General features: G+C 36.9%; 1 protein-coding gene across 1 annotated transcript in view; it reads right to left on the bottom strand.

Annotated features, from left to right (window-relative positions):
- Positions 1–19025, bottom strand: part of LOC129221259 (sialin-like) — a 43532-nt gene extending 24507 nt beyond the window's left edge. The window contains exons 1-3 of the mRNA XM_054855715.1: positions 18962–19025; positions 16179–16309; positions 15853–16002 (exon numbers count right to left, since the gene is read on the bottom strand). Coding sequence (XP_054711690.1) covers positions 15853–16002; positions 16179–16277 — 249 coding nt within the window. The 5' untranslated portion in view covers positions 16278–16309; positions 18962–19025. The remainder of the gene's footprint in view (positions 1–15852; positions 16003–16178; positions 16310–18961) is intronic.
- Between the last annotated feature and the right edge of the window lie 5307 nt (positions 19026–24332).

Raw genomic sequence — 24332 nt, 5'->3', positions numbered from 1 at the left:
CTACCTTACTGTAAAAATATTTTGCAAACCTAGGAGAAACAATGTACTGGGTCAGAAGTAAAAACTTAAAGATTTGTGGGAAAATTATCAAAAGTGTTAAAGTTCAACGGCCTAGGGGCATGTGTTATTATTGACCGATCGAGTTCAAATTTTGCACACGTTACTTTTTATTATAGTGTCACAAAACTAGGGGGCGTCACTTGTTGAATTCCGAAAAAAAAAATTTCCCATATAAATAAGGGCCACCCTAATATATATATATATATATATATATATATATATATATATATATATATATATATATATATATATATATATATATATATATATATATATATATATAAAGAAACACTATCATATACTGTATTTATAACCTGGACAAGTCAACCAAAATGAACTTCACTACTCAGTTCAATAGGCGCCATAGGTAGCTCTATGATACTGGTAGACAACAAATTTGATAGCAAAACGTATAAGGAAGAATTAAACAAGAAAGATTTTTTTTTTATTTTTCAAAGAACAAAAAATGAAAAAATCCCAAAATACCCTGGGGCCCCATCACGGGGGAGGGGGGGGGGCATCACCCCCCCCCAAGGGTAGGGAAAAACCATAAGATGTATCGTGAGTGCTGCTGGCAAAATTGCCTAAGAAAGCAGCACTAGTCCCCGAGATCTCACAAAACTAGCCATAGGGGTACACTTGTTGAATTCTGAAAAAAAAAAAAAAAAATTCCCATATAAACAAGGACCACCCTAATATATATATATATATATATATATATATATATATATATATATATATATATATATATATATATATATATATACATCGCACCCGTCAGAAAACGTGACACAACTCAAAAAAAAAAAAACGGCATTGGAGAAATCAAAGTTTTACGCAATGGTAGTTTTACACGATGTACAGTCTCAAATGTTACAATTGAATATTTATCCATGTGGGTTGTTTGTAAATTTTCACATGCGTCAGCCCGTAATTTGTTAAAGTTAACATTGTTGAATACGTACAAAGGGATGACGTATTTAATAATAAGAAAAAAAAAAAAAAGAAGCAACGAGTTGGAAAAAATAGTAAAAATTGAGGATTTACAAAACAGCCAAGACAACTCGGAACCTAAAGCCGAAGCTTATAATAATTCTCATTCAGAAAAAACCGCGTTTTCCTTCAGCTCATCGGATGATCCTCTATCAGATAATTGAAAAACGAGCTGATGTGTGCATCACATGACTTCCTTTTACTCCTATTTAAAGATAATAGTGCCTCGGAGTAAGCAAAAAAGCACTTTAAATACTTTCATTCCTAGTTTGTTGCGAACCGAAGCAAAGAAAATGTTTTATACAGATAAATTTTATCAATATTCGCAGTTTTAATGTGATTCAATGGTTAACTCTCTAAATATGGCCAAATTTAAACCAGATTAAAAAAAAACCGCCAAATTCGTCGCCAAGTTGGCAAAAAAACTTGGCAAACAAAAGCTTGGCAATGTATTGCCAAGTGTTTGCCAAATTATAGCACCGCTTGAGTTTACATTGAAATTAACAATGATTTTATCCCAAAAAGGTCTAAAAGACCCCCTTTGGACCATTCGAATGCAACCAAAAGAGAAGGTGCACAACTAGACCCCACTTGGAGTCTATGTGCCAAATCTCAACTTTCTAGGACATACCGTTCTTGAGTTATGCAAGATACATACACACATACGCACTAGGGTGGGTCGATTTTGACTTTTTTTTGAAATCGAAAACGCCTGTGGTGGGAAAAGTTGTGTATTGACATCAAATGCTCGCATAAAAAATTTTTTGGAAATCAAAATATATTTAGATTTCCCGCCAGCCCCTTAAAGTTTGGCCAAATGTGTAAAAATTGAAAAAATCTTAGTTTTTTTAAAAAAATCTTATGTATAATATTTTTAATCGCCTGTGGTGGGAAAAAATGTGTATTGACATCTAATGCTCATAAAAATTTGTTTTTGGTAATCAAAAGATATTTAGATCCCTCACCAGTCCGATTGAAATTTCAACAAATATGGAAAAATTGACATTTATTTATTATTTTTTAAATTTCTCATGATTGATTTTTTTTATCACCCGTTGTGAAAATGATTGCCTAGTAAGATTTTTCACTCATAAGTAATAATAATAATAATATTCAAGATCCGCTCAACCGGTGAAATTAGGAATATTTTATTAATTTTTTAAAATTTTGACGTTTTAAAGCAAAAATTTTATCCAACTCTTTTTTTTTTAAAAAAGTTTATGCATTTTTTATACTTTATTTTTCTATAATATTACTATAGAATTCTTTAGGATTAAAACATAGTGTTACAAATTCTGTAAAAAGTAATAATTGTAGTAACGTAACCTGTAAATAGTTTCCCGTAATGAATATACAACCCCTTTTCATTCCGCTAAAGTATACGATCCCCTATTTCCTTTTCTTTTCATTGATAAAATTTGATAACGGTCAACGCATTTCGAGAAGCGTGTGGAATATTTGAGAGATTTCTTTCGATGTTTATAAAGGCGTCCCACGTGATAAACAAGAGAGTTTCGATTGAGGATTTCGAACTGGGAGTGTATTAGCTCTGTTTATAGCGAAGCATTTCGCTGTGTTGTTTTCGTATTTGGAAGTAAATACGTGTGTAATCGTTGAGTTTACGATGTTGTGTGATAGTTGCTTAATTGCTGATGAATAATTTAGCAGTTGTTGACGATCTTTCCTGTACATAGTGTAAATAAATTTCCTGTGCCTTATCAAGAACTGTGTCTTCATTTCAAGAAAGTGGAAGTCGCACCGAATCCGTTAGAATTTGGCGCCCAACGTGGGGCTACTTCTGGACTTTCTTGGAGTAAGTGTGACTTTGGACATTATTTTCATAAAAACTTTATAAGGTTGGAACTTGTTTTTATGGTGATTACTCGCGCAATGGATGAACAATTAAAACAACTTCTTGACGCAATCACCTCTGTGAAAAGTGATTTGACTGCAAGTTTTACTGCAAATCAGGAACAATTGAAAAATGAATTAGCGACTAACCAAGAACTGTTAAATAGTGATTTAACTGCTAAAATTACTACAAGTCACGATGAAATGAAAAGTGACCTAACGTCGATGAAAACCATGATGGAGAATCAACTAACCGCCATGGGAGATAAAGTCGATGCCCTGGAAGAAAAATTTGATACTGTGGAAGAGCGCAACGCCAATATGGAAAATAAGTTGGAAGACGAAGACAAGAAATTGACTTCATTTAAGGAAGAAATAATTAAGGACGTGGAAAGGAGATTGGCGACCGCGGAAAGCAGCTCTGTACAGTTTGGCGCTCCCACATCTGTTGCTCGACCGTCCATTAAACTGGCCACATTTGATGGGAAAAGTTCGTGGCAGGTGTACAAGACCCAATTCATGATAGTGGCGGAAGCGAACGGATGGGACTCTGCTACCAAGGCCTGTCATCTTGCAGCATCCCTGAGAGGTGACGCAACGGACATTCTCCAGACCCTTCCGGACAGGCAGCGCCTGGATTTCGCCGCCCTCACATCTGCGTTGGAGCTTCGCTTCGGTGAGAAGTGCCAGAAAGATTTCAGCCGACCCCAGTTGAAGTCCCGTTTCCAGAAAACCGGGGAAACCCTGCAAGAGCTAGCGGCGGACGTCGAGAGATTGTCTCATCTTGCTTTTTGCGACTGTCCTGCGGATGTTCGAGACAACCTGGCACTGAACTACTACATCGACGGGGTTCGAGATCCGGAAATCCAGAAAGCTCTACGGATGGCGGATGTCAAAGACCTGAATTCTGCTGTTGTGTATGCGATGAAGTTGGAGGCCGCCCAGCAAGCAACCCGCAAGGATCGCCATTCAATCCGCGGCGTGAAAACTGATGAGCCTGATCCGGTTTCGTCACGCTTTGCTGAACTGGAAAAGCAAATAAAAGAAATTGCAGGAATCCTCAAAAGGACTTCGGCTCCCAAGTACCAAAATGGACAATCACTTAAGTGCTGGAAATGTGGCGGCGAGGGTCACTTACGAAGAAACTGTGAAGCTCGCCAAGAAACCAGAGGGAAGAGCACCTCTCCCTCCCAGGTCCAGGAAAACTAAGCCATGGCAATCTCGCGGGGCGGAGGTCGCCAAATTGGAATGAGCCCCATCTTAAAGTTTTCCAGATTTCATCGACAAGTGGCGGCAGTAATGGACTGTTTGTTTACGCATACGTAAACGGGTTTCCCTGCGAACTGATTATTGACACTGGAGCCAATGTTACAATCATTAGAACAGATGTGGCTCGTCAATTTGGACTCAACATTCTATGGACGCCGCCCTGCGTTACCCTCCAAACTGTGACAGGTGACAAGATCGAGATTGAAGGTAAAGTAAACTTAGAAATTGTGTTTGGAAATGCCACTTACCATCATACGGCATTCGTTGCTGCTATCACAAACCCCTTCATTCTCGGATTTGACTTTTTAAAGAAGTATGACTTCAACCTCGACTTCAAGACAAATGAGCTGCACTCGATGAGAGAAGACATAGCCGTTTTCCACGCAGAAAGTGATGTAAAATCTGCTCATCAAATAATAGCCCAAACAGATTTATCGATTCCCTCAAGGTCAGAATCATTAATAACTGGCTCCATTGAAGAAAGCAATAGTTTTCGATTTGGACTCATTGAATACCCCAACCTAAACAATAACCTAAAAGGAGTGCTGGTAGCATCTACGCTTGTGGACCTTTCTATGGATGTAATTCCTGTGAGAGTCGCCAACGTGAGTGAAAGGCCAAGGAATATCCGAAAAGGTGAAGTGTTGGCAACTTGTACTCCAGTAAACTGCATCATTAGAAGAATCAATTTCCCTGCGACTGTGTCTTCTGAGTCCTTGGCATCGAAGTTAATTGGGAGTGCGCCGTTATCGAATGATCAAAGAACTGCTGTGGAACAATTGGTGGATGACTTCAAGCATCTGTTTTCATCTACATCGGAGGATGTTGGCCGTACGAATTTAACGCAACATAGGATCTACACTGGAGAACACCCCCCTATTAAACAGCATCCAAGACGACTACTGTTCGCCAAGAAGGAAGAGGTTGAGACCCTCCTGAAAGAGATGAAGGAGAATGATGTAATCGAACCTTCATCCAGTCCTTGGGCCTCTCCCATCTTCTTGGTCCGAAAGAAAGATGGCTCCACCAGATTTTGTGTCGATTACCGACGGCTGAATGAAATCACCAAGAAAGACAGTTACCCTCTTCCACGGATAGACGACACCTTGGACACTCTTTCCGGACACAAGTGGTTTTCGACCCTGGACTTGGAAGGCGGCTACTGGCAGGTTGAGATACACCCTGATGACCGAGAGAAGACAGCGTTTACAACTGGACAAGGCTTATGGCAGTTTAAAGTGATGGCCTTCGGCCTCTGCAATGCACCAGCTAGGCTCGAGCGTCTTATGGAGACAGTGTTAAGAGGACTTTCCTACGAATCCTGTCTGGTCTACTTAGACGATATCATCATCGTGGGAAGCAGTTTCGAAGAACATCTGGCAAATCTTAGGAAGGTGCTGCAAAAGCTTAAGGAAGCCAATCTGAAGTTAAGCCCGTCCAAATGTCATTTGTTCCGCCGGGAAGTGAACTACCTTGGTCACATCATCTCTTCTGAAGGTGTACAAACCGATCCAGAAAAGGTATCTGCGGTCAAGAGCTGGAGTCATCCCGAAAACATCCATCAGCTGCGAAGTTTCCTGGGGCTCTGCACGTACTACAGGAAGTTTGTAAAGGGTTTTTCCAACATTGCACGACCTTTGCATAAGCTGACGGAGAGCAAGCAAAAGTTTGAATGGTCCAAAGAATGCGAAGATGCATTTCTACGACTGAAGGAGGCTTTAACATCAACGCCTATTCTCGCCTATCCTCAGCCTGAAAAATCCTTCATCCTGGACACTGATGCGAGCAACGAGGGCATCGGAGCTGTTTTATCCCAAGAAATTGACGGAAATGAACATGTCATCGCTTACTGGAGCAAATGCTTATCAAAGTCGGAGCGAAATTACTGCGTCACCAGAAAGGAGTTACTGGCCATAGTGAAAGCTATAGAACACTTCCATCATTACCTCTACGGCCGAAAATTTCTGCTTCGGACAGATCATGCATCGTTAACTTGGCTTTTGAACTTCAAGAATCCAGAAGGCCAGATAGCCAGGTGGATACAGCGGCTCCAGGAATATGACATGGAGATCAAGCACCGAAAAGGGTTGTCTCACGGTAATGCAGACGCTTTATCAAGGAAACCCTGTCCTGAGAACTGCAATTATTGTTCCCGAATCGAGAAACAGTATGGAACGACTAGCCCTACCGCCTATCAGGTGACATCCAATATCATCAGAACCTGATCCATGGAGTGACAACCAAGTTCGAAAAGATCAACTTGAAGACCCCGACATAAAACCAATTTTGGAGTTCATGGAATGTGACAGTCGGCGCCCTAGCTGGCAGGACGTTTCCATCTTCAGCCCTGCGACAAAAAGATACTGGGCTTTATGGAACTCACTCCATTTACGGAACGGCGTACTGTACCGAAAATGGGAATCTGATGACGGCAAAGCGTCTAGGTGGCAGTTACTACTTCCCCGATCAAGGATTTCAAATGTTCTGAAAGAAATACATAGTAGTGCGACTGGAGGACATTTTGGTGTGTTGAAAACCCTCAATAAAGTTCGGGAGCGCTTCTTCTGGAGCAAGGCGAATGATGACGTGGAGAAGTGGTGCCATTCTTGTGACGCCTGTGCTGCTCGTAAAGGACCGAAGAAAAGAAGCAGAGGGAAGCTACATCTGTACAACGTTGGAGCTCCTTTCGAACGAATTGGGATAGACATCCTGGGTCCTCTACCAAGAACTGCTGATGGGAACAAATACATTCTTGTTTCCATCGACTATTTCACCAAATGGCCCGAAGTGTATCCCATTCCAGATCAAGAAGCTACCACCGTAGCCGAGACTCTAGTCCAACATTGGATCTCGAGATATGGAACACCTTTGCAGATTCATTCCGATCAAGGGAGGAATTTCATCTCTGCTGTGTTTAAGGGCCTATGTCAAATTTTCGGAATTGAGAAAACTAGGACAACACCACTACACCCACAATCGGACGGCATGGTGGAGAGATTTAACCGCACAATCCTAAATAATCTCTCGCTTATGGTATCCAGAAATCAACAGGATTGGGACAAGAAGCTACCTTTGTTCCTGCTGGCCTACCGCAGTGCTGTCCACGAGACTACCGGATGTGCCCCATCTCAGATGCTCTTCGGACGAGCGCTTCGGCTACCTTGTGATCTCGGCTTCGGTCGTCCTCCGGATGCGCCTGCATCGCCTGAGGAGTACATCCAGGATCTCCAGGCCCGGTTGGAAGACGTTCATAACTTCGCACGAGAGCGAATCAACATCGCGGCGGAGAAGATGAAGACCCGATACGACACAAGGTCTACTGGACATGAATTCAACGAACGCGACAAGGTTTGGTTATGGAATCCCATCCGACGGAAAGGTCTGTCGCCCAAATTGCAGTCGCATTGGGATGGACCCTACAAAGTCCTTAACCGACTAAATGACGTCGTAGTGAGGATCCAAAAATCACCTAATGCAAAACCTAGGGTTGTACATTATGATCGGTTAGCCCCATACTATGGCCATAGTTCATGAGTATTACGTAAACAACCATGGTTGATAACATAAAAGTTGTAGATAATTTTTGCTTTTAATGTTTAGTAATATTTCTTGTTATTATTGTGTTTTCTGTATCTGTTAGTTATTAATTAATGTGTGTATTTGTGAACTTGTGATAGACTTGTGTTTGCACCCTTTCTGGGGATTGTACTGCCCGGGACGTGCAGTCCTTAGGAAGGGGGCAATGTTACAAATTCTGCAAAAAGTAATAATTGTAGTAACGTAACCTGTAAATAGTTTCCCGTAATGAATATACAACCCCTTTTCATTCCGCTAAAGTATACGATCCCCTATTTCCTTTTCTTTTCATTGATAAAATTTGATAACGGTCAACGCATTTCGAGAAGCGTGTGGAATATTTGAGAGATTTCTTTCGATGTTTATAAAGGCGTCCCACGTGATAAACAAGAGAGTTTCGATTGAGGATTTCGAACTGAGAGTGTATTAGCTCTGTTTATAGCGAAGCATTTCGCTGTGTTGTTTTCGTATTTGGAAGTAAATACGTGTGTAAACGTTGAGTTTACGGTGTTGTGTGATAGTTGCTTAATTGCTGATGAATAATTTAGCAGTTGTTGACGATCTTTCCTGTGCATAGTGTAAATAAATTTCCTGTGCTTTATCGAGAACTGTGTCTTCATTTCAAGAAAGTGGAAGTCGCACCGAATCCGTTACAATAGATATAAAAGATTAAAATACCAGAAGTCCGTCGTCGCAGTTTTACAGTAGCTCTTCGCTCATTTTCCCGAAGTATTAGGGGAAAGTGACTAAGAATTCACTTCGGAGTTTTTTGTAGTGTAGAAGTTTTACGCCTTATACATTGCTCTGTTCTCAAATTTTGGCATTAATTTTCGGGAAGCCAATGTTGTACGTTTAAAGCCATCACGGCGTGTTGCTCCACAAACAGATAAAGATGCTTCTGTTACCAACCTAACTGCTCTTTCTACCGCTTGTGTATGACATGATAAATTCCACAACTCACTTTCAATAACGTCACCCGTTTCATCTACTTTCTCAAGTTCCGCATTGGGTATATGTTTGGTGAGTGGAGGGTCTGTAAGGACATAATTTTTGCCACTTTATCAATTGTGTACAATCTTTTGCTTCAAAATTTAAAGGTGGAATGACAAAATCACGAACAGTTTCATTAGTAAGTGTTCGGGCCTTCAGAATTGTTCGGTAGCCTAATTTATTTACTGAGAATCGCGTGCCGTTGATCATGGCTATCAGCAGGTTTTCTGGATGACCAAAAAAAACCATCTCTTTGTATCACAGGGTCAACTACTGATTTCTAATCATCGCTAAGATATCTTGAGTAGTGGATAACTTCCCATAGATGCTGTGCACCGGCTGTGCATGAAGACTCAGTTTTAATCGAAAACCAAACTTTTGCATACACTTTTATAATGTATTCTACAAGAGTCCCTATTTCCAGCGATGGCTCTTTTATACCAACATACAAACGAAGTACTCTATTCGTTGTTGTAAACCACCTAGCATGAGATAGCTTTCCTGGTGATTTGGTGGACAGTGATGATGAACAATTTCCTGAACATATTGCTTGACATATTTGATACAAGTATTCTTGGTCAGTGCTAAGTACGTCTGTATCAAATGTTGTCAAATCAAAAACGATTTTTTTAAAGTTGACAATTGGAAGCTGCTCACATGTGCCAAGAAGCTTCCCTATAGGACCATTATATGTAAAAGGATCTGTAGTGCTTCCATCAAGATGCCGTAACAGATAGCGTAAAGGTAGCTTATTGGTGTGTAATTGACATATGAGCCACTGCAACGGCCTTTTTAAATGCAGCTCAGTCTTATTACACCACCTTTCACATAAGTATTGACTGCTGTTCCATCTGATCCTTCTGCAATTAAATCCACAGTAGATACTTGGGTTGTTTTTAAATAGTCTAACATGCTTGATAACACTTCATTCGCTGTACCAATTCTTCTGCTCTGAGTTTTTCGTTAAGATTTTGATTTGGTTCATATATACATGGCTAAGTGCCAAGAACAGGCCGATTTGTCAGACTGGAGGTAGGTGATTAGTTTCATTATATCACAGAGAAGAAGAAAAATAAACATTCGGAGGAATCACATCATCTGTTTCTTTGACAATTAAAACTAAGAAGAAGGAGCAAAGAAAAAGCAAAACGCGCAATTTCAGATTCCCGGCAATGGTGGTATATGTAATACGATATGATAATTATTTTGATCACAAACAAAGGGTCTTACTATTTACTATTTATATTACAGGTGATTAAAAAAAAACATAAGAAATGAAAAAAAAGTTTTAAAAAAAGTCAATTTTTACATATTTAGCGAAATTTTAGGGACCTGGCAGAAGGTATAAATATATTTTAATTACCCAAAAAAAATTTTTTAATGAACATTAGATGTCAATACACAACTTTTCCCACCACAGGCGATTAAAAATATTATACATAAGATTTTTTTTTAAGAATTTAAAAAATGTCAATTTTTACATACTTGGCTAAACTTTAAAAGGCTGGCGGGGGATCTAAATATATTTTGATTTCCAAAAAAATTTTTATGCGAGTATTTGATGCCAATACACAACTTTTCCCACCACAGGCGTTTTCGATTTCAAAAAAAAGTCAAAATCGACCCACCCTAATACGCACATACATACGTACATACAGACGACACGAGAAAAGTCGTTGTAATTATCTCGGGGATCGTCAAAATGGATTCTTCAGGTGTCTATACGTTCTTAGGCATGTATCCACGTGTGGTCGGGTTGAAAAAAATATCAATATTTATTCGGGAGCGAGCAAAATGGAAATTATGGCCGATTTTAGAGTAAAATTTTTTTCGCGAATACAATACTAACTTTTTTGTAAAAGGAAGTAAAAAGTGGTCACTTACAGAATGTGGCCAGTAAGATAAAACATCAGCATTCATAATGGGTACATATACATTGAAAATCCATGCAAATTACGAAAAGCGATGCATTAAATAGAGCATTTTAAATAAACACGCAAGCACAGCTTGCAGTAATATACAGCGCGTCCCCGTTAACCAGCAAGACCTCTATACTCGCAACTGTTAGTCCGGGATGCGTACTTTCAATTACTGCAAACATGGTCAAAATAATACGCAAATGTAAGATAGGAAAATTTTGAAACAAAAAAAAAAAAAAGTTAAAAAAATACGAAATTTTAAATTTTTTTTGTGGTTTCCAAGCCCCCGACATTGCATTTCGGAAAATAATATTTTTTTAAAAAAATATACCAACATAAAAATTTAAAACATTTGCAACGAATATTTAAGGAGGTATTTAACTTTAAAATTAATAGGGACTGTGCAGAAGATGCAATCAGAATATTAATTTCAGAAAAATGACAGGTGGTTGTCGAAGTAAAAAAATCAAAAAATCTATATTTTTCTTTGCTATAAAAAAAAGGCAAATATAATTCATATATATATATATATATATATATATATATACTAGCCGCCTGCGGCGACCAGCTGGTCCGCCTTTTTACGCCATTCGCCTTTTTACGACAGGGGTGCCGCCTTCGGCGGCTGCTTAAATAAATTTCGTGGCGGTGTCAATCAATCTATATCTATCTATATCATTAATAATTTGAATAAAATATTTTCTAGATCTGTCTCCAGTTTCGTCGTTTGGAATATTTTTAAAGGAGGGGGAGGGGAGACACAAACAACATACTCTTCATGCAAATTTGGTTGAAAAATAACAAAATGCACTTCCACTTTTATGTGAAAGCATTGTTTTTTCAAAGTCATGGTGTATGTGGGGGAGGGAGGGGGGAATTGACATCCAATGTGCAAGCAGCCACCTACGGCGGCTGTTTGGCTAACTTGTCATTTACGTTTTTACTTCAAGTTTGCCGCCTTCGGCGGTTGTTTAAATAAATTTGGCACCAGTATTAATCAATCCATCTCTATCTTTTTTTTTGTGCCATTCACATTTTTACGCCAAGATTGCCGCCTTCGGCGGCTATCTACCTTTACAATCTATCTCTACATTTTCTTATCCATCTCTATTTATTTTGACCTCTTCACCCATTTCCTAATAAAAACAAAGAACACTCAAAAAACCGCTTTTTTTTATTTAAGTAAAGCAAAAAAAAAAAAGCTCAAATTCCCCGTAGTGTGCAAAAAGTAGCGTTTGACAAAGATAAAAAAAAATCTCGCTGTTTTTATTGAATTAATGCGCACAACTATGAAATGTAACGTAATATAGATACAGCGAAAGGTCCAGCTTGGGGGGGGGGATGGAAAAAGAAATAAATGCAATCCCTAAATAAAACAAAAAAAAGGAAAGAAAAAAAGCAAGCGCTGCCGAAAAAACACGTGGTCATCACGTCAGAAAATGTAGAAGTAAGCTATATAGTAAAAAAAAAAAAAAAGATTAACACTGCTTGCGATTAAGATTCCATCGTAAATATCGAATCGAAACCCAAGTAGTGACGTCACAGGCATAAAAGATTGAAGAACGCTTTTTTCGACTGATGCGTGAAAGGACATGATGTGTTCAGCCTTAAAAAAATTGTAAAAAAAAAAACTATTGCGTATTTTTAAAAACTTTTTTCTTTTGAAGAGGGCGAAATGTTTTTACTATTACCAACTTAAATTTCAGAAATGAGGCTTTGATACTTCTCGCAGGATGATATTAGAAAGAAATAAAACCCAGAAAAACATGCAAATTAAAGGTATTTTCAAAAATTCATAAAAAATACAAAAATTGCTCTATCTTCAAAAAATTTTCATTCATCATATTAGAAATTAAATTTCCTACACTATAGTACCAAAAATATTTGTCTGGCGCGATTGGTTCGGGGTCTGTGAGGTTAAAAGTACCAAAAAGTGCTAAAAATCACATAAAACATTAAATAACTTTTTTTCTAATTAAAATATCAAAAATCGAAGCCCGAGGTGCACAACTTCAGCAAAAACTACACCTGTATACCAAATTTCATCTTTCTAGGCCTTACCGTTTTCCCGGGATGCGCGCCACACACACACACACAAACATCTTATTTTATTATAGATATACTAGCCGCCTGCGGCGACCAGCTGGTCCGCCTTTTTACGCCATTCGCCTTTTTGCGCCAGAGTTGCCGCCTTCGGCGGCTGCTTAGACAATTTAGCAACGGTATTAATCAATGTTTTTCTCTTTTTTCTCAATATTATCATTCGCCTTTTTACACCGATGTTGCCGCCTTCGGCGGCTGCTTAAACAAATTTCGTGGCGGTATCAATCAATCTCTATCTATGTATATCATTAGTAGTTTGAATAAAATATTTTCTAGATCTATCTCCAGTTCCGTCGTTTGGAATATTTTTAAAGGAGTGGGAGACACGAACGACGTACTCTTCATGCAAATTTTGTCGAAAAATAACAAAAAGCACTTCCACTTTTATGTGAAAGCATTGTTTTTTCAAAGTCATGGTGTGTGTGGGGGGGGGGGGGGCACTGACACCCCGTTGAAATTCCTTAAATGACGGGCATGCCTCTTTCTTGCTGTCCATCTGCTATATCGAACTCTATATTTGTCTATCTATCAATCTATACGATCTGCGCATGTCTACCTCCTGACAGTACAATCTTTTTTTATTTATATAAGTATTATTTCGAAAGCAAAAACATTTTTTGTCCACTCAACCTCTATCTATCTCTGTATCTACCTAACCTAACCGCCAATTCGTAACAGAAACGAAGATCATGCAAAAAATCGCGGGCTTTATTTATTTAATCAAAGTAGCCCTCAAAAAATAAAGGCACTATATTCCCCGTAAGTGTTCAAAAAGTAGCTCTTGCAAAAAAAAAAAAAAAAAAAAGGTGAAGAGAAGGCATACGATTTCAGTTGGATCACGTGATGAGGTAAGCTCGGAATCAGCCGGCAAGCGAACAGCTCGCGTTGTGTTCTGCCAATAAAAAAATTGTAAAAAAAAAAACTATTGCGTTTTTTTCAAAACTTTTTTCTTCTGAAGGGGGCGGAATGTTTTTACTATTACCGACTAAAATTTTAGAATTGAGGGTTCAATACTTGTCGCAGGATAGGTTTCGAAAAAAACTAAACCCAGAAAAAAATGTAAAATAAAGGTTTTTTCAAAAATCTATAAAAAATACAAAAATTGCTCTATCTTCAAAATTTTTTTATTCATCATATTTAAAATTAAATTTCCTACACAATAGTACAAAAAATATCCGTCTGGCGCGATTGGTTCGGGATCTGTGAAGTCAAAAGTACTAAAAAGTGCTAAAAATAACATAAAACATTAAATAACTTTTTTTCTAATTAAAATATCAAAAATCGAAGCCCGAGGTGCACATTTTCAGCAAAAACTGCACCTGTGTACCTAATTTCATCTTTCTAGGCCTTACCGTTTTCCCAGGATGCGCGCCACAAACACACACACACACACACACACACAAACATCTTGTTTTATTATATGTATAGAAGATAGAAGATATATATATATATATATATATATATATATATATATGTGTGTGTGTGTGTATATATATATATATATATATATATATATATATATATATATATATATATATATATATATATATATATATATATATATGTGTATATATATCATTAAGAATAATAATCTAAAAGGGTAATGAGTAAAATTTTTCGCCTAACAAGCTACAAACGTGTTTGATTGTGTTAAAATGTGCCATTTCTTACACAAAAGGTATCGTCATTAAGTTTTAAAATTAGTACTTTTTAATGAAATGTATGAACCGTCACATGCGGGACAAAGATACTACTTTTTCGTGGAATAAGACTTATAGCCAGTTTGAAAAATATCTGCTCATATATAATGTAAACGTCTGTTAGTCGCTATACCAGCCTCCCCCCCCCCCCCCCCTCCTTGGTGTAATTGACTGCCAGCGTAAAATAATATGAGTAACAAAACTCAGCATTTAACACCTCGGTAAATATTGGTCGTACTAATGTCAAAAATGTTTTGCTCGAATTGATTTTTCATGCTCGTGATTTTCGTAGACACAATGTGGGGGACTTGGGGATCATATGAAATGTTAGATTTCGTATTTTCTCACAAAAATATTTTTTCGCATTAAACTTTTCAGATCTACACGCATCGTGATCTTATTCTGACTATGAAGTACGCATATAGGTCAAACTGTTGGGAAAATAGAGGTTTTGCAAGCTAAACGGGGAGGCGCTGAATAGTGATAAGCATTAATCCTATTAAATGGCTTCAACGACAGTATGGACTTGAAACGATGTGATGTTAAAGATTTGTTGCTGTTTTTTTTCATATTTGTTTCCTCAGTCAGATGCATTGTTGAAAGAGTTTATATAGCCAAAATCAAGCACCTGCGAAAGAGTCTTACTTCCCGTTTTCGGGCTATTACATTTCTTTTTCTAAACAGTCGAAATATATTGTACCAATACCAATAAGAGCTATCCGTCCTATGTCTTTCAAACATAATACAAAATTCTAAATGAAAACGAGAAAAAAAATCGAAACGTATCAGCACAAGGTATATACAGGATGATCAAAAGTCAGGACCAACTTTAAAAATGAATAATTCGAAAACGAATGCAGATCAGAAGATGCGGTTTGCACTGAACGAATCCAAAAGAAGCCAGGTTTTGTGTGGCAACGAAACAAAAAATAGTTCTGTTTTCGACTAACGGATGATGCTTTAGCTTTTTATTTCTCCATAATTCTTATAATACAGTTTAACTAAACGGGCTTTCTCAACTATTTACAGCATTTCGGTGCATATTAGCTTCGACTACCATTACCCGCTGTCGTTGATTCTTTATGCATCGTTTGTTATTTTGAATGATCCTAGATCAGAAGTACGACAACGACATCATTAAATCACCAGAAGAACTATTTTTAGTTTGTTGCCAGACAAAACCCGACTTCTTTTTTCCACCCGTTCTGGGCAAACTGCATCTTTTTATCTTGATTCGTTTTCGAATTCTTTATTTTTAAAGTTGGTCTTGACTGTTGGATCACGCGGTAAATATTTCTTATTATTTTTTTTTTCTTTAACTTGATTTTCCGGTGAAGCAAAATTATATAATTGAAATTATTAGTTTAGAGTATTTTTTAAACAAAAATTACCTTAGCCATTGGATAGTGAAGAATGGTTTTTAAAAACGTAGCATGAAGTTCAATAAAATAGTATGCTGTCCAATGCTGCCCAAACGCGTTAATCATCAAAGCATGTGTAGGCGTAGAGCTCAATATTTTCTTCCAAGGAACTGCAGGTCTCTATCAAGAAGGGAAAGTCAGGAATTATAAGAAAAGCATAAGAAACAGAATGAAACACACCAGTTACAAAAACACTAGAACAAAAACATAAATAATGTATTCCAACCATCAAAGCAAACCGATTGACAACATATAGCAGTTAACTATGACTTGGTGTGTAAAAAGATGGTAGTTACCTTTCTTGTCATTTCATTTTCTAGATTTTCTAAAATGTATTTCAATTCTGCGTTCGATATCCTTGGATCATTTTTAGGTAAGCTCTTCACAAAAAACATGTGCAGTATTGAAACAAAAATTCCAAATCCTCCTAAAAATGCGAAATATATTTTGTTACTGCTTCACCTCATACTATTCTGATTTTAAATTTCAGAAGTAAATTTAACTTTAAAATATTTGGTTTTATCCTTTTTTAGGGTATTGCTGTAATACCGGCTTTTAGTGGCATTGATACCACGCTCTTCTAATATTTTTTGTAACGCAGTCATTCCATGATATAGTTGCTTAATCCACTCGGGTATCCGAGCCCAAGTAGACAATGCGAAGCGGTTTAAGGCAGAGAGGTATGGCTTCCGTTTACGGAGCATCACTAAGGTGCCTGTCATATTTAGCACGGATACCACACGATAGATGGAAGCACTCATTAATCGGTACTGCCGATTAATCGGCTCATCCATAGTTACGACGTTCACTCGGAAAGAACTACATCAGTTATTAGAAGAGTTTATGGAGTCTTAATTTCCTAGAAAGTTCCTACTAGTACGGAAGTCTTGCTCTCTTTTTTTATTGTGTTCCTAGCGAAAGAACTGGAACGGAAGATTGTGGATTTAATTGTTGCACAATAAAGAAAGAATTAGATACACCTTCAAAGATTTGTGGCAGCTGGCATCTGAATTATCAATTCGGAATCACCTGAAAATACGCTGGAAAAATTCTAAGGAAGTTGGCAGGTTATGGTTTGATTTTTTTATGAAAAGACACAAATATGGAACTTCTCTTTCTAGAGCCCTTGACTTCAATAGAGGAATAGTTGCAAACTTCTTCAACAGTTTATAAGAGTTTTAAGACAAATTTACGTTTTTCCTCAAAAAGAGTTTTCAACATTGACCAAACAGGATTGAAAATAAATTAGAATAAATAACCATTGATCCTTTCAAGTAAACAAAAAAAAAATAAATAAATAAGTAAGTAGCTGCTTTGACATCTGCAGCAACAGGTCACACGATCGAAGTTATTGCAAGTGTGAGTGCACTTTCACTCCTTTTTATGTGATTTTTCGAAGAGTGGACATGGCCAAAAGGTGGGCAGAACATACAAGAAATTACGCGATGAAGTTTCAGAAAGAAAAATTCATGTATTTTACTATTTTATAACATGATAATTTGCGTTTTGAACAACTACATATTCGGGACTCCCCCTTTTTTTAAAAATCATTTTTAGAAAACTATAATTATTGTTTTGCATTTTGAAACCTTAAATTACTTTAAAGCTCTAGACTAGGATTTCTGAATGATAGCCACTGGTGAACAAAGTCACAAAAAATGGTAGCCACTTTTGCATTTTTGGCAGCCATTTTTTTTTTTAAATAAAGTGTAAAAACTGAATAACTTATTCGCTGTTTGCAATATTAGCAACAAATTTAGGGATTATGATACTCTACAAAAACCACAAACTAAATATTAATGGATTAATTTTTTTAGTAGAAAGATATAAACATCCAACGAAAATTAATGTTTCGTAAATTTTGAAATATAATACAAAAGTAGGTCAGAACATTTCTGTTCAAAGTTTCTGTCTGTAAAATAAATAGCAAAGGTGGGATTGTCAGTGTAGTTTTGTCGCGCGATATTGCATTTTACAAATGAACAAAAACATCTCCAAAATTCCCCGTAGTGTGCAAAAGTAGTGTTTGACAAAGAAAAAAAAAATCTCGCTGTTTTTATTGAATTAAATGTGCACAACTGTGCATTACTGTAAGGTAATATAGATATAGCAAAACCCCCAGCTTGGGAGGGGGATGGAAAAAGAAATAAATACAGTCCCTAAATAACACAAAAAAAGGAAAGAAAAAAAGCAAGCGCTGCCGGAAAAGCACGTGGTCATCACGTCATAAAATGTAGAAGTAAGCTATATAGTGAAAAAAAAAGAAAAAAAGATTAACATTGTTTGCGATTAAGATTCCAGCGTAAATATCGAATCGAAATCCAAGTAGTGACGTCAGAGGCAAAAAGGATTGAAGAACGCTTTTTCGACCGATGCGTGGAAAGACATGATGTGTTCAGCATTAAAAAAATTGTAAAAAAACAACTATTGCGTATTTTTAAGATTTTTTTCCTTCTGAAGAGGACGAAATGTTTTTACTATTACCAACTTAAATTTTAGAAATGAGGCTTTGATACTTCTCGCAGGATGATATTAGAAAAAATAAAACCCAGAAAAAAATACAAATTAAAGGTTTTTTCAAAAATTCATAAAAAATACAAAAATTGCTCTATTTTCAAAACATTTTCATTCATCATATTAGAAATTAAATTTCCTACACTATAGTACAAAAAATATTTGTGTGGTGCGATTGGTTCGGGGTCTGTGAGGTAAAAAGTGCATAAAACACATAAAACATTAAATAACTTTTTTCTAATTAAAATATAAAAAATCGAAGCCCGAGGTGCACATCTTCAGCAAAAACAGCACCTGTATACCAAATTTCATCTTTCTAGGTCTTACCGTTTTCCCGGGAAGCGCGCCACACACACACACACAAACATCTTATTTTATTATATGTATAGATATGTATAGATTGAGAAAATTGAAAAAGATTTAAGATATTACGGAAAAAAACATTAATTATTCCAAATAAGGATGCAATGGATGCTCAAGGCAGATAGTTTAAAATTGTTATCTAATCTTATTGGGGGAAAAACAGCAACATACATTCGAAGCGTACTAACCAATTTCTACTTACCAAAGGTGTAAAAAACTACGGGCCAGCCACCAATGTAGGAACTATCACAAATAAAACTGGATAAAATCCCTCCTAATAAACGTCCAAGCGTCAAACCAGAGAACGTAATCCCAGACAGAAATCCACGCTCGGATCTAGGAAACCAGTTTGCTGATAGAACTATCATTGCTGGGAGTATGAATCCCTGAAATTCAAGTGCAAATACAACTTTATATGACTATATGAGGAGGAAGTAATCAAAACCACACCTATCTAGTTTCAGGAAAAAACTGAGTTAACTGCTAATTCAAATATCGCAGGACGGTTCCTGCAACACTATTGTTAGTTTCAGCCAAAGAAAATAATATCCCATTTAAATTCTCTTTTGAAACTTAGAGCCTTAAATAAGACAAGAACATGTCAATAGATTTGTTTCAGTCAAAAAAAATGTCAATTTTGAGCAGTAGGCACCCACTTTGGTCACGTGACCTGGATCTGATCTACAATATCATGCTTTGTGCTATTTGCTGTTGAAGTTATGGTGGACTACTGTAAATGTTTTAGAGTCTTAATTCGTTCTAAAACAAATATGCCCATCATGATTTTAATCAAAGACAAAGGTAACGAATAAATATCGTTGTGCTGAAAATTAAATGAATCAATTAACCAGAGTTTTGAAGCACAAACATTGCAAATAACTGCAGACACGTCCTTGAAACACCGAAACACGTGCCTGCAGTACCTATTCCTATTCAGAGTCACAACTGACTACAACTGTATTTATGTCGAGGACTGCATACTAAGTGCCTTGCCTCTATTATTTTATATACCGATAGATGGCAGCACCATCACCGGATCGAACAGTTTATGAGAATTTAGAACTAGTCGAGGAGCTAATAGCTACCTGGTGCTAGCACCCCCAGAGGTATCGTTTCACTTGGAGGACATTGAAACCACGAACATATTTAACGTCGCCCAGTCCCCTTTAATGACGACGGTGGGTCTTCGACCATCGAGGTTCGAACCCAGGACCCTCCGGCCCCCACTCAACCTCTGTCAATCAGATACTCTACCGATCGGGCTACCACAGCCCTGTGTCTGCAGTAATGTGCAATTTTTGTGCTTCAAAACCTTGGTTAATTGATTCATTTAAAGGCAAAGGTGTTTGTTAGGTTCAATCAAATGAAACCTGTACTAATTTAAAATTTAATTACAGTTTTATTAGTCTTTATACATTTGAAAACTTTATCTTAAATGTATTAATGAGACTAAATCAATCGATATAAATAAATAAATAGATGTTTTCATTGAAGGTCATTTAGAAACACGTTTTTTGTGAATTCGAAAAAATTAGAGTCGACATGTGTGGTTTTGATTGGTACGTCCTCAATATATACATACAGCCGTGTTCCCGATCAACCTGCAAAAACTTCTATTTTCGCAACCGTCAGTCTTAGATGCATACTTCCAGTTGCAAAAATGTTCAAAATCAGATTCAGAGTAAAGGTATTGAATGTCTGAAGCGAAAAAAAAATAGTGAAAGAATAAAAAAAATAACTTTTTATAACGGCCCTAGGTCCTCTAACTTATGCTTTGGTAAATAATCTAAATTGAAAAAAAAAAAAAAAATCTTGCACAGAATTTGACATTGATACTACCGCTATTCCATGAGATATGAAACGTAAAGTACTTTCAATGTTTCAAAGCTTGTAGCTCGCTGTAAAAAATTCGACTATTTTTATGAAAAAAATCCCCTTTTACAGGAGTTTGCCCTTTCTTTTCAAACTTGTGCCTATTTTGTGTTGGTTTGCTAGGAATTCTAGAAATTGGTCTTTTTCTCAGAAATTTCTGCTTTGACTTATATTCCTTAATCCACCATAACTCGAAAATGGTTAGGGGCTGGATATAGTCCAGAGGAGGGTCCCATGCTCATTTTGAGTTCTTCCATCATCCCCTTTCGTTTGGCAGCCTAGGTACAATTAACTATGCATATTTACTGATGTGGTCAAATTAAAACGGTTGTTGGCTGATATGTGGTGATCTAGCCGTGATCTCAATAATCAAAACGCAAATGAACAAATTGAAGTAAAAACATGGACTATGATTTATTTCGGATGCTCGAATAATGGAGACTTTCGATTATAATGATTTGGTATAGTTTCCCTCGTTAGCATAGCTTGGCGTCAAAAAATGTCTCTAAGCCCACTTCATGCCCCCTCCACAGTGGGCAGTAATATTAGGACCGCTGACAGTCAAGGCGGGCCCCTAGTATCCGATTAGGCTGGCATGGCTGACTTTGAGTATAATAAGGGCATCAAATGCTGACTAGTGGGGCCTCTTTGTACTAGACTAACAAGGGTCAGCTTCCATGTAAGCCTATCAAAAGCACTTCAAAAAAACGCAATTTGTGCGTGACCTTCATTCTATTCGTACGATATAATGCAATTTAATTTTGAAGATTTCCAGAAACAATATACATTAGGGTTGCCCTTATTTTGAACTTTGTAAAAAGTTAGCTCCTATCCCCCTATTTCGCTCCAATGGGCAAAAAAATGAAGTGTACAAAATATTAGCTCAATTGGAAAGGTTTAAGGGGTGCCTCAAATAACATGAAAATTTCCAACTTTCACCGAAAAAAAGATTTTTTGTTTTTTTTGTTTTTTCAAGTTTTTAAACTAATTTCTAGTAGATATGCCTCTCTTATAGTCATCATTCATGTTATGAGTGTTATTTTACTCAAACGCTCTTTCCTGTGACTTAGTATACCTCCCCCACCTTTTCGTCTGGCGTCTTTTCGAGTGACGGAGCTTTTTCGCTAAAACGCCGTTCATACGACTCAAAACGTTTTCTTGTTACTGCAATCATTTCCATAACTATCATTCGTATATTCAGTAAATTACCGCCCATTAGCCAGGGCTAAAGCATTCATTCGTATGTTTCTCTGTTAATTTACAGTCGAGTTATTTTTGTACAAACACATAAATTTATGAGTGATTTAAAAATTAATTTGAAAAATATTTAATTTGAATTTTATCAACTTTGTTAGCATGCAGTGTTTTCCATGACATGGTATTTCCTTTTATTAAATAAATATGAGAAATTACTTCATATTTATATTTTGGATTATGACAGGTAATATATTATTTATATTACAAACAAATCAATATTTTTATTCATATGATTTGATAAATTTAATTGGTACGTTTACTTGTTTACTTACTCGATTGTTAGAAAACCAACGATAACATTGTCTTAGATCACAAATTGTCCCTTAAGTGCAGTTTGCGCTGCTGGTTACTTGTGCCTTACTTTTGTGACATAATCAACCTAGAGCCACTAAATGAGACTATATAGTGGCCTTAGATCAACCTAGACTTGTAAAATGTCCTTTTCCAGTAATATCATGCAAGTTAAGAAAATATTTTTATACCAATCTTCTCTGCTACATTTCCAATCAAATTGTGGGAGCATAGCTAACCACTGCATTGATAAATTAGTCAAACTCCATGAGTGAATGGAAATATTTACAGTTTTTTTTTTCCCAGAATTTTAGACGAAGAAATATGAAAAAGGGAAGTTTTCGTGAAAATTACGGACGAAATCTTTAACACTGCATATGCAGATGCTTTTGAGGAGATCAAAAAAAGAAGATGATAGGAAGTTCTAGTTCTTTCGGGGCCAAAAAGCCGGTCTTTAGTATTGGTGCTGACCAGTGGTTTTGCCATAGGGCTCCATATACGCCGTATATGGAGCCCTATGGCAAAATATACGCCATATATGGCTCCATATACGCCGTATACTCTCAAACATTTTTTTGACATCTAGCATATACCCTCCAGCTTCATAAGTTTTCATATTATGACATACTATGTATATGTTCACATTCACATATTGTGAGTAATGGATTACTGGGAGTATACCCTCAGAAAAATTGATGGGAACATCCCTGGTGCTGACCAAAAACCAGCTAAAAAGAAGAGACATACACCTTTTTAGAAAAAAAAATGGAAGTTCACCCAAAGGAAAGAACTTATGAAAAAATGGAACGAAAATTTGCCACACCAGTAACTTATGGTAATTTTTTATTCCTCGTCTCTCGGAAGTTTCTGACTGGTATAAAATCACTAATTAAAATGAAGTTTACATAATGGTAGTTGCTTTGAAAGCACTTGGGCTTGATGTCATGGACGCAATTATACTCGTAAATTGAACTTTTCTTCAACTTCTTTAAAAGCAAAAGAAGAACAAGAAAATAAAGACATGAAGAAATTCTACAAAACTGTTACTTTACCGGTTCTCAAGAACTAAATATTGCACTGGGATGCAAAATTGCTCCCAGACTCACAGAAGTTAGGAATATAGATAAGATGGCAATTACTGTAACTTCTCATGTCATGGAACATTTATTGGGCGCCCCTTAAGTCCCAGTATCATCAGGCGAAGACCAAGTGATGGCTATTTTTCACGCAGTTGAAAAGTGGGGCTTAACCGATACAACTCAAGCACTATGTTCTGGAAACATGGGAGAAATATCTGTAGGTGGTGCTTGTACCAATTTAGAAAAATTACTCGATCATAATCTCCTGTTATGCCATGTCGTTTCATATTTTGAGTAAGTTTTAATCTAATGCTTTGACTCTCCATGATGTTGGAAATCGAAGAAATGGGATATCATTTTGTAGGAGCTGTAAGTCAAACTAGGTGAATGTCAAAGACTTTATGTACACTGCCTGGCCACACTATGGTTTGCCTGCTTTAGGGTCAGTTTCACTAATCTAAAAGGGCGAAGAACTCCTTAAAAAAAAATAATGCAGTTTTTCTGCTTGAGTCTATGTTCGCGCCAGGTTTCTTTCCCCGGATGCATTTAAAGCTCCATATAAAGATTTTATATTCATGAGTCAACTGTTCAGTTATCAGGATATTGAACCATAAATTAGATAGGATGCACTCTAAAACTTTTAAAACAATTTCCGGTACTTAGTTCCAGAAACTATTGCTCTACACATGAAATACACTGCCAGTTCAGTCATTTCCAGCAGCGGACTGCAATTTCGTGCTTATTAGCACTCATCAGCCCGGCATAGGAAGGTGACCGAGCTGGAGATGGAAAACCTCTTAAAGAGGCCAAGAGTGTCAAACAAACTGGTAGCTAAAATAGAATTAGCACAGACCAGACGAGTGACTGAAGCAATGGTTCGGTTCAACTCGAAGATTGGTGGCAAGGCATGGTATATTCAGTAAGTTACTGAATACGGTTCAACTCGAAGATTGATGGCAAGGCATAGTATATTCAATAAGTTACTGACTATACCATGTCTCGCTATAAAATCTTCGAGTTGAACCGAACCATTGCTTCGGTAACTCGTCTGGTCTGTGCTAATTCTATTTTAGC

The sequence above is a fragment of the Uloborus diversus genome, chromosome 4 (assembly GCF_026930045.1).
Source record: "Uloborus diversus isolate 005 chromosome 4, Udiv.v.3.1, whole genome shotgun sequence".
NCBI classification, from domain to species: domain Eukaryota; kingdom Metazoa; phylum Arthropoda; class Arachnida; order Araneae; family Uloboridae; genus Uloborus; species Uloborus diversus.
This window is presented reverse-complemented; position numbering and strand designations above follow the sequence as displayed.